The 12,248-nt window shown below is 40.6% G+C and overlaps 1 protein-coding gene across 1 annotated transcript in view; it reads right to left on the bottom strand.

Annotated features, from left to right (window-relative positions):
- LOC138368274 (uncharacterized protein PF3D7_1120000-like) overlaps nt 1-11,849 on the bottom strand; it is a 22,911-nt gene extending 11,062 nt beyond the window's left edge. Inside the window, exons 1-2 of the mRNA XM_069330825.1 lie at nt 11,775-11,849; nt 7,528-7,710 (exon numbers count right to left, since the gene is read on the bottom strand). Coding sequence (XP_069186926.1) covers nt 7,528-7,710; nt 11,775-11,849 — 258 coding nt within the window. The remainder of the gene's footprint in view (nt 1-7,527; nt 7,711-11,774) is intronic.
- Between the last annotated feature and the right edge of the window lie 399 nt (nt 11,850-12,248).

The raw sequence follows: 12,248 nt of genomic DNA, 5'->3' as shown, positions 1-12,248 counted from the left end.
ACAAGTTAACTACTCTGACACTGAAAAAGTTCTTTCTAACGTCGCTGTGGCTCATTTGGGTACTCAGTTTCCACCTGTGTCCCTTTGTTCGCGTCCCACCCGTGTTAAACAATTTATCCTTATCTATCCTGTCAATTCCTCTGAGAATTTTGTAGGTAGTTATCATGTCTTCCCTTACTCCTCTGTCTTCCAGTGTCGTGAGGTGCATTTCCCGCAGTTTTTCCTCGTAACTCATGCCTCTTAGTTCTGGGACTAGCCTAGTGGCATACCTCTGAACTTTTTTAGTCTTCGCCTTGTGCTTGACTAAGTACGGACTTCGTGCTGGGGTTGCAATTAACGAGAGAACACACACACACACACACACACACACACACACACACACACACACACACACACACACACACACACACACACATACACATACACATACACATACACACACACACACACACACACACACACACACACACACACACACACACACACACACACACACACACACACACACATACACACACACACACACACACACACACACACACACACACACACACACACACACACACACACACACACACACACACACACACACACGCACGCGCGTGCGTGTGTGTTATTAGCTCTTGGACCCCCACCTTTCTAACCGTCGGTTGTGTAATGCACTGACTCCCGGTCAATTTTTCACGCACGCCCTGCGTCGTGTGGTTGCATGCACGTGTTATCAACTACATATGCAGTAACTAGTAGACTCGACAGCTATGCTCTTACAGTCCTGTATTCCTGGTATAATTTAACATAAATAGTTTTCAAATTATACATGGGGGATTATTCCAACCATTCACTATTGAATTATTAAAATCATTCTTTCTGTTATCTTTTCTACATATTTTCTTTTTTAATTTAAAATTACTACCTTTAGCATTGCTTATTTCATATTTAAAACACTTTTCCATATCTATTTTTCTCAATATACTACAATTACATACACCAATACCAATTAACATTTTAATGTTTATTCCCTTATAATTAACTCAATTCCTTCTTTTTTCTGATTTCCATAAAACTGCTTTACTCAGATTGTAGCTCCAATGGGGACCTATTTCCGCTCTCTACCTTTACCATTATGTGGCCCAGTGTCAATACTTAATTCAATCTTCCATTTATTGCTCCATTCGCCTGATTGGCCAATCTTGAAGTCATTCTGAGTACTGTGATCAGAATATTTTAATTGTCAATGTTATTTCCTTCACTTCCTGTGTTATTTTCTGCCTTTCTTCTTTGCTTTATTCTATTATGATAAAACTTTTGTTGTTGAATCTATAATCATAATCATAGTTCTAATCATAGCTCGTTAATATTTCCCGCGTTAATTAATTCACTGATAATTTCCTCCTCTCGTGCAATATGATTCTCGTCTTGTCATCCGTGCAAATATCTTTTAAATCGTCTTCATTTGTGATGGACCCAAATAAATTGGAATCATCTTGGCAGCTACATATTGTGTGCTACAATAGAGGCGTAGCACCTGTAGTGTAACACCTGGGATATAACACCCATGTTGTAGCTCCTGAGGTGTAGCAACGGTGGCTTATATGTATATTATGTGTGGCTGTGATTCAGCACCTGTTCAGGCTGGTGTTTCCTTAAAACACGTTAACCTAAGCTTATTTACCCAAATATTTACAGATGACCTAAAGTTGAAATGTGACCATGGACAGTCTTAGGTCCGCGGCTGTTCGAAAGTGCAGGTATGGCCATTGGAACACGATGATAGAAGTTTCTTTCTAGTAATGTTTTTTTATTCGCACTTGTGGAAATCAGTTTTGCGAGGACCTCAGATGTTCCAAGACTTAATCCATTTGTCGATATTACGCTGTCGTGCCGGACGTGTAACGGAAGCACATGAACTGACACCGCAATATTAATGTTGAAAAATCAAGAAGCAATACCAGTGGACGCAAGACAATCTCTAAATAAATTACTGTAGCTTCCTTCTAGATTGAACAGAGGCGAGTTTGAAATATTCAGACCACGGGGACCACTCTCTCTCAAGGCCATAATACGACCTTTTGCTTCTGAGACTATGCAGTGACCTCTCCTTCCCAAGACAATACGGTGAACACTTCCTCTTAAGACTATACAGCGATCATTCCTTCCTGAGACTACACTGTAACCAATTCTTTCTAAGGCTATACCTCCTTCCCCAAACTACGTAGTGACTCCAACTTCCTAACACTACACAGTGTTCGCTCCTACTGTGGCATCGCCTCCCTCCTAAGATTACACAATGACCTCTTTTTCCCTTACAATAACCACCCCCTTTTCCTAAGACTACTGCAGTGACGATTCCCTACTAATACAGTACCAGAATCACCACTACAGTGATCACCCCTTCCTAAACCAAGGCAACAAGACTAGCATGGGGTCCAGGCCGTCCGTGTTCCCACTACTGACTCTCCACCTTCAGGAGCGTGACTGGTCATGTGAGTGTATAATGTAGGGGGCCATAAATAATTTGCCCTGGCCACTCTTCACTATCCAGAGCAGCTGTCTGGCTACAGATTCATGCAATGATTTTTGTCTTGACAAATTATTGGTCACAACTGATTACTAATGAATGGTTCTAAGTAAACTTTTGGGTCAACTTTTAGGGCATACATATGACATGGGCTGCAGACCCAGCATAAGGACTTCTGACACAGGCCAATATCACACAACATAGGAGAGTAATGTTTCAACAAAGGATAATAATTTCCTACATAAGAGCAAGGAATGACTACATGGGACAATTATAGCTGACCTAAGATAACAGCAACCAACACAGAAGTAAGGCTGCTAACATTTGATAAGGGTATGTTGCCATATGGCACGGATGATAATTCAATTTATTATGTAATTTCTTTATTATGCACCCCATACTCATCCCGTGGGCGGTGGTTGAATGGGTCAGAGAGATGCTAACAGAGTACAAAGTGCTGTCAACATAAGGCAAGAGATCCAAGAGTTGTCATCACAAAACAAAGACTGCCAACAATGACCTGGTTAGAATTATTATAGACTCCTACACTCAAGACAACGTCTTTCTAGCGCCAACGTTTTCAATACGTTTGCCTTAGCGAAACGTTATTTTTCGTGTTGTGATAAGTTTACACAACGATAGCAGTTCAAGAGATTTCCTTACGAGACCATCGTAAAGATGATGCACTGTTTTGAATTCTCAATTGTTTCGACATAAATTCTCAAAATGCTCTTTTTATAAGTTTTTGGAGTTAGCTGTTTTTTTAGAATGATTTTGAGCCAATAGTTCTTACTGAGGGATACCAAAATCGACTTGAGAATGGTCCAGGTCGGACCGAAACGTCGTCGTCCCTTCACTTTCTAGTGTGTGGTCTGGTCAACAACGTTCAAACCGAGGTTGGTTCAAGGCTGATGGTACTATTAGAAGTTGGCATAGTGTCGAGGGGTGGTATTTGAGGATGGTTCTGAGACTGTGGTTCTATTTACTGACTATGAGCCTCTATTTGAAGTTATTTCCGAGTCAGTGATTCAAGAACATTTATATGAGCGATCCTCGTACAGTTTAATGTGAACTGTTTACCATACTCGCAGGAGTCAACACATACGGGAGTCATTATTGGATTTATGATAAAGTTGTTTCAGGCCCTCTGTGTGTGTGTGTGTGTGTGTGTGTGTGTGTGTGTGTGTGTGTGTAATTACCTAAGTGTAATTACCTAAGTGTAGTTACAGGATGAGAGCTACGCTCGTGGTGTCCCGTCTTCCCAGCACTCTTTGTCATATAACGCTTTGAAACTACTGACGGTCTTGGCCTCCACCACCTTCTCACTTAACTTGTTCCAACCGTCTACCACTCTATTAAAAATGTAGAACACCTAATAACGTGGGCTCGAGCTGACGACCGTCCGGCCACTGGCGGCAGACCCCACTCTTAAGCCGTGACTCTTCCTACAAATGCTTAATGCACAGACTACCCTATTCCAGTAGCTGAAGTTTATAACTTTTTAGACACTCAACCCACCAGGAGACTCGAACACTGGCCAACAAGGTGGCAGTTGCATGCTGTATCCACTACACCATACTTCAAAGCCATAAAGTGTGTGTGTGTGTGTGTGCGTGCGTGCGTGTGTGTGTGTGTGTGTGTGTGTGTGTGTGTGTGTGTGTGTGTGTGTGTGTGTGTGTGCGTGCGTGCGTGCGTGTGTGTGTGTGTGTGTGTGTGTGTGTGTGTGTGTGTGTGTGTGTGTGCGTGCGTGCGTGCGTGCGTGCGTGCGTGTGTGTGTGTGTGTGTGTGTGTGTGTGTGTGTGTGTGTGTGTGTGTGTGTGTGTGCGTGCGTGCGTGCGTGCGTGCGTGTGTGTGTGTGTGTGTGTGTGTGTGTGTGTGTGTGTGTGTGTGTGTGTGTGTGTGTGTGTGTGTGTGTGTGTGTGTGTGTATGTGTGTGTGTGTGTGTGTGTGTGTGTGTGTGTGTGTATTTACTATTTATATCTACCTTTTGTGCCTGCAGAATCGAGCTATTAGCTCTTGGACCCTGATTTTATAACTAATATATTTTCCCTTATTATGTCTAATTATTATTATTAACATCTTTATTGCCAAAATTAATTACAATTTGCCTAATCTGAAGAATTCAATTAGGTCTGATACATATATTTCTCTATAACACACGCACACATCCACAGGAAGTAACCCGCTGCAGCTGTCTAATTCCAAGGTTCCTATTTACTGCTAGGTAAACAGGGGCACCAGAGTGAAAGAAACTGTCCATTTGTTTCTGCCTCCACCAGGGATCGAACCCGGGCCCTAAGGACTACGACCCCCCCTAGCGCTATCCATTCAGCTGTGCCTTCGGTCTACCAGAAGACTTCTGTAATACACCCTTCCTTATAACGTATTATTATATATGTCTTAACAATCGTTATGAGAAAGAAACACAAGTATTTACGGCTCCCTTTTTAATCCCAATCGCTTCGGGGGTTCCCTTCTCCCTGCTAGGATTGATAACCTGTCCGTAACATACTGCCAGCCTTCATAAAACTAATATAACACGTTTAATTGAAATGGGATTCTCAAGCGACACTGATCTGTGTTCTCCATGTTCTCTTCTGTTTTTTTGTTCTTTATCGATGTTCTCTTTCTGTTTCTCCCTGTTTTTGTTTGTTGTCTTGCTGTTCTCTCTCTCTCTCTGTGTTACCATCCTTCACTATAGGGTTAAATGTATTCACAAGAGAGTTGTTTTGGTCGCTTTAGTTCATATGTGCTTCAGCCTACAGTTTAGACCTATTGTCTTATGTATGACCCTCTGTCCTGCGTGACAGTGAATACTAGCATTATCCTCACTTTAATAAGACTATCAAAATCCTCAGATTAGGCAAAATTGTAATTAATTTTGTCAATAAAGATGTTAATAATAATAAGTCAATGTTTATGTTAGTCCGTGTATCATGGTCAAGGTCACTCCCGGACCCTGGCCAAAGTGTTAACCTCCAGAATATTTTGATTTCCCTGTTCATTTATCTGAACCATTTACCGTTAAACATCAGAAACTTTACATCGCGCCAGTCTATCATCACATCTAAATTCAACGTCACAACGTCAGTTGGCTTGATTTGCTGACGCGACTGAAACAAAAATTGCCAATTTCTAATTACTACTGTCAGTCATGGTAGTTGGAACAATCATTCACCACAACAGACTGGAGCAACAGTGCCACCGTTGTGCCACTCCTCGTTCTCCAAAGTCTAGTGGCTGTTAGTGTATTGATCTGTTCAGTGAAGAAACTCAGGCACCAGTAGCACAGTAAACAGCTATCTTGAGGTTATCTTGAGATGATTTGGGGGCTTAGCGTCCCAGCGGCCCGGTCCTCGACCAGGCCTCCTTTTTGTTACACACCCCCAGGAAGCTGATTGTAGCAGCTGACTAACTCCCAGGGACCTATTTACTGCTAGGTAACGGGGGCATCAGGGTGAAAGGAACATTTTGCCCATTTGTCTCCACCTCCACCGGGGATCGAACCCGAAACCTCAGGACTAGCTGACTAACTCCCAGGTACCTATTTACTGCTAGGTAACGGGGGCATCAGATTGAAAGAAACATTTTACCCATTTGTCTCCACCTCCACCGGGGATCGAACCCGGAACCTCAGGACTACGAATCTGAAGCGCTGTCCACCCAGCTGTCAGGCGCCATAGGAACAGCTACCGTCCAGGGAGAAGGTCGCACTCACAACACATGAAGCAATTTCCTCCAGTAATCAAACTCATGATATTGGACCGAGATTTTGAGTAATATGTCATTTTGGGTGAAAATTTTGTACATTTCATCAAGTAATCTTGTAATTCTTGCATTTTCGCATTACAATATTGGGTGTACGAGTCATTCTGGTGAAACGGTTTACTGATGATCAGGTCTACACCAGCAGGTGTAAACTCTAAGAGGTACTAGTAACTAAGTGCCCAGCAAAAGTATCATCCTGGAGTTTACTGACTTTACTAGATGATCCGAAGATCTGAGGCACTTCTTGCATGGTGGTATGATAATAGTTAAAGTAGCGAACACTACACATTGTCTTAGATCTAACAAGCCAATTATAATTATTGGTGTTATATTTTTATCAAATTGCTTATGGGCAATCCAAGAAAATAATCACCTCCATCTTTGAGAACATATGCATTGCTTACCACAAACTGAGGACTTCCAGTATAAAATGTTAGTGTGTGTGTATATTTGTGTATGTGTACTCACCTAGTTGTGCTTGACAAGGTACGGGCTCATGCGGGGCAGCATACTCCAGGATTGGCCTAACGTATGTGGTATACAAGGTTCTGTACCTTTGACCTTAAATCATTATTACTGATTTATAACAAAATTCTGTTATCATAAATATACAACTGTATTCCGATGTTTGATAATTCAAGTAAATTAATTACCAATATCATAAATAATTATACATTTATAATTATATACATTTATAATTAAGAGAATTGCTTAATATGCACTTGTGTTCAGGTACACGATAATTTCCTAATGCCTTGAGTCGTATATACGATAATTTGTTAATATACAGGTTATGTCGGATATGCTATCATATCTTAACATACAGATGTGTCCAGAGATACGAAAGTTGTGTATGAATGTATCATGATATTGTTTGCTGTACATGTGAACTGAAACATGGGATAGGAAAGAAATGAAGTTACCTTCCTTCCTGAATATTTGTTTAATAATGTAATAATATTTACATAGTTCCATGTTAGTTGCTTTATCCTGCACTTTCTCGCCTTATTTATATTACTCTTTTTCTCCCTTTGGTATATTTACTCTTCAGTGGCCATTGCTCTTTCTTGCCTCTTTTCAGTACCTTTACTTTTGTACCTCTGCTCTCTCCAAACCTCATTCGTATCTCATTTTGATCCTCCCCGCCCTTTTCCTACCTTCCATTTACCCCCGTGTTGCTCCTTTCTTTATTATTTACCTTCTATCTTCCTAATTTCTCAATCTCTATCCCCCTTCTTTACCCTCTGTCCTCCTCCTGCTCCGCCACCCTCTTCTGCCTTTTCCAGTGTCCTCTCCTGCTCCATCATTGTGTATTTTACTTCCTTCTCCTCCCGCAACATCCCTCTCTGCCCCTTCCACTTCCCTCTCACAACTCCACCTTCAGCCAGCCACCATTCATCACAGCCACACTCAATACGCTTCTGCTTAAAGTGTAAATTATTTCATAGCTTATTCATGGGTGATATGCGGGGCGGGCGACAGGCGGCGCCACAGTCGCTGCATACGCTATTACAATGTTAATTTTGCCCGGAAATACATTATACAATATGAGAATATTGTTATTGTGGATAAATGCATCATATAATATGATAATGATAATATTGTGCAGAAGTGAAGTATATCATATGATGAGTGTATGAATTGTATTTTCCTTCTCTCTTCCAAGTATCATTCTCTTGGTAGTCTTTCTTCTTCCTCTCTCTCTCTCTCTCTCTCTCTCTCTCTCTCTCTCTCTCTCTCTCTCTCTCTCTCTCTCTCTCTCTCTCTCTCTCTCTCTCTCTCTCTCTCTCTCTCTCTCTCTCTCTCTCTCTCTCTCTCTCTCTCTCTCACTCTCTCTCTCTCTCTCTCTCTCTCTCTCTCTCTCTCTCTCTCTCTCTCTCTCTCTCTCTCTCTCTCTCTCTCTCTCTCTCTCTCTCTCTCTCTCTCTTTCTCGTCCCTCCCTCCCTCCCTCATCTTTTTCCCTCTCTTCTTCAATGCATCTCCCGTCTCTATTATTCAATACATCTCTTTTCTCTCTTGAATGCATCTTCCCTCTCTACTATTCAATGCATCTTTCCTCTCTCTCTTATGCATCTCCCCTATTTACTGTGCAATACATCTCTAGTCTTTACTATACAATGCATCTTTCCTCTCTCTCTTCTTAAATGCATCCTCCCTCTCTCCTCTACAGTGTATCTCCCTTTTCTCTACAGAGCATCTTCCCACTGCTGTTCAAACTACATATACTCTTGCATTGTTTCTCCAAGGAGAGTATTTGCGTATAAATTTATAATATCAGTTGATACCTGAGCCCCATCCTGAGTCTGTGTTTCCGTAAATACACATCCACATCCTTTCTTGTAATAACAAGCTTTGTTCTGGTAACACGCACAATGTAATATATTTTACATGGTAACACACAAACAAATTATTATATTTTATTCACGATGCAAGGTGGAAAACATATGAAAACACATATACATAAACTTATTAATCAAAATACGTATTCACGAATCACAGTACAGATAAGTTAAAGTATATATATATATATATATATATATATATATATATATATATATATATATATATATGTCGTACCTAGTAGCCAGAGCTCACTTCTCAGCCTACTATGCAAGGCCCGATTTGCCTAATAAGCCAGGTTTTCATGAATTAATTGTTTTTCCGCTACCTAACCTACCTAACCTGACCTAACCTAACTTTTTCTGCTACCTAACCTAACCTAACCTATAAAGATTGGTTTGGTTAGGTTAGGTAGGGTTGCTTAGGTTCGGTCATATATCTAAGTTAATTTTAACTCCAATAAAAAATAATTGACCTCATACATAATGAAATGGGTAGCTTTATCATTTCATAAGAAAAAAATTTGAGAAAATATATTAGTTCAGGAAAACTTCGCTTATTAGGCAAATCGGGCCTTGCATAGTAGGCTGAGAAGTGCGTTCTGGCTACTAGGTACGACATATATATATATATATATATATATATATATATATATATATATATATATATATATATATATATATATATATATATATATATATACATATATATATATATATACATGGAAGAATAATCACAAAAACACGTAAACACATTTCTCAGTTATGCAGAAGTATAAACATAAGAGATAAAAACGAAAATGATTCAAAGGCTTTCGTGATTTAACATACTTTTGAAGTACAGTTGACAGATAAATCATGTGTGAGTGATCCCCACACGTCAGTAGACTAAGAAACATAAACATAACATAGGGAAGGGACCAAAGTTCTTCCAAATACTTTAGAAGAAACATGAAGGTAATCTAACAAATAATGAAAACGAAATAGAAAATAAGTATTAATTTTAATGGATACTTTAGTAGACATTTAAAAAAACCATGACTTAAATTTTGTTAACGAATGTTAACATTGTATTTCCATTTTTTCCAACATTAAAAAACAGAATATTAGTTGGGATAACTGCTAGGCTGTGATGAGGGGAGTCCCATGTTATCAGTATACGGCAGCTCCCGAGTGACGCCATCTCATTTCAGAGACAAAGAACCTCCCAAATGATAGAGATAATGACTTGCCAGGCAGGACAGGGAGGCTGCAATAGCTCTTGGAGGTCGGCTGAGATACGGTCGTTTGGGGCGGGATAAGAAACATCCCGGGGAGTTACCTAATGAGTGCTCGACATGGTCCATGGTTATTATGTGTGTGTGTGTGTGTGTGTGTGTGTGTGTGTGTGTGTGTGTGTGTGTGTGTGTGTGTGTGTGTGTGTGTGTGTGTGTGTGTGTGTGTGTGTGTGAATTTTTTTTTTAGTTAGTAGTTAGTAATAGATGATTGACAGTTGAGAGGCCCGCCGAAAGAGCAGAGTTCAACCCCCGCAAGCACAACTAGGTGAATAAATACATGCGTACTCAAAGAAGCACAAGTAGATGAGTTCAAACAAGTGAGTACGCCCTGACAGCACAGGCTTCCTGTTTCGGAGACATCGAACGAAATTCAAATACTCAATTCACTTAAAGTTACCTGTAAAATTCACCAACATAAATACATAATTATATCACTCACACAAATACAAAAAAATATACAAAAATTGCAGTAAATCAACGATAAAGTGTTAAGTGATATATTAATCCATATCAGAGGACGAAATGAAATATATTTCACCAGACACATTAGTCTAGGAAGGGCTGTCAAACTGTGCACAATACGATTCGACAAAGCTCGTTTTCTGATTGTCAAAGCGTTGTATATCATTAAGTTGGGAAGCATTAACTTCAGTTATGCTATGTTAGGCTCAGGGAAAGTTAGGATGGTTTGTGCTGTATTAGGCTCGGTTGGGTAATGTTAGCTACGCTTTAAAATTCGTCACGGATGAACTGTCTTTTATTGACTATTTTGTGCCTGCAGAATTGTGTATGTTGCTGCTCCCAATCCGTCCAGGAACATTCTTTTTTGTTTATCTTATTTACGGGGAATATGCAGGCGATGAGTCACAATAACGTGGCTGAAGTATGTTGACCAGACCACACACTAGAAATTGAAGGGACGACGACGTTTCGGTCCGCCCTGGACCATTCTCAAGTCGATCAAGTCACAATCGACTTGAGAATGGTCCAGGACGGACCGAAACGTCGTCGTCCCTTCAATTTCTAGTGTGTGGTCTGGTCAACATACGGGGAATAATGTCCATGGCTGAGGTCTGTCATGATTATTCTTTCTGTGGGACACTCGGCTCGTAGTTACCTATTAGTTTGGTGGTCTACTCTAATATTAATGCTGACAATAAGCTACCTGGTGCTTGGTCATATACATTACAGATCAGGTACTGAGCCATATATATTACACATCAAGCCATATATGTGGCATACCTGATATTGAGTACTATGCACTAGGTCCTCTCAGGTATGTCATTAGCTCAAGGTGCTTCGATATTCTTTGTCTCTTTCCATAGTTCTCTCTGCCTATCTTTCTTAAAGCGACTCGTCTGATCATTTCCCATATTTAGTGTCTGCATGTTGATTGTTCTGGCTTATCTTAGACATTTTGGATGGTACGTTTCTGTAACAAGGAATCTATTTTCTAGAGAGGATTACGCTGTACGATCTAGCATAGGACACCAGCTGTGTGGTTCCATTAATCCTGTGTGATTCCAGAAGTTCCGTATTGTTCAAGTATCCCATGTGGTTCTTGAGTCCCATTTGGTTCCAATCCCGAGAGGTTCTGGAATTCCATGTGGTTCCAGAGACCCGAGTTATTCTAGAGTTCCATGTGCTTCCAGAAATCATTTTAGTTCCAGATTCCTGTGAGATTCCAGAGTCCCGTGTGGTCCCCGAGTCCCGTGTGGTCCCAGAGTTCCGTGTGGTTCCAGGAATCCCCCTTTAGTTCCAGAATCCCGAGTGGTTCCAGATATAATTCTTACAGTTCCAAACAAATTTCTCCTTTCATAAAAAAAGCGACGTTCCCTGAATATTTCAACAACATTTTGAGGGCCCCAATACCATTGGGGTCGAGTTAAGCCTCTTCCATTGACCACGTTCCAGGCAGGTCTCACAGAGTGCAGTGCTCTCACGCATGGACACATATATCTCAATTCTAAAACATTACTGAAATATGTTACCATTTTTATTTTTAAAGAAATTGTTACAGACACATAGGTCACTCTACAGACACATGTCACCCTACAGGCACATAAGTCACCCTACAGGCACATAAGTCACCCTACAGGCACATAAGTCACCCTACAGGCACATAGGTCACCCTAAAGACATAAAGACCACACTAAACACAATGAGAATAGAATCCAGAAAAAGATTTCCCCAGAGAACCAAGGATCATTGTCTAAGAGTCTCAGAGAAGCAAATATAAACATGCCATACGTAAGTGAGGAATATCTCCCCTCTTGCCTCCCTGACTTTCTAATTCTCTCCCCTCTTCCCTCACTTCGTATCTTTCTAACTGTTTCCCCTCCCTGC

The sequence above is a fragment of the Procambarus clarkii genome, chromosome 24, assembly GCF_040958095.1.
Source record: "Procambarus clarkii isolate CNS0578487 chromosome 24, FALCON_Pclarkii_2.0, whole genome shotgun sequence".
In the NCBI taxonomy this organism is placed as follows: Eukaryota; Metazoa; Arthropoda; class Malacostraca; order Decapoda; family Cambaridae; genus Procambarus; species Procambarus clarkii.
The sequence above is the reverse complement of the archived record's forward strand: the minus strand, read 5'-3'. Positions and strand labels throughout refer to the sequence as shown.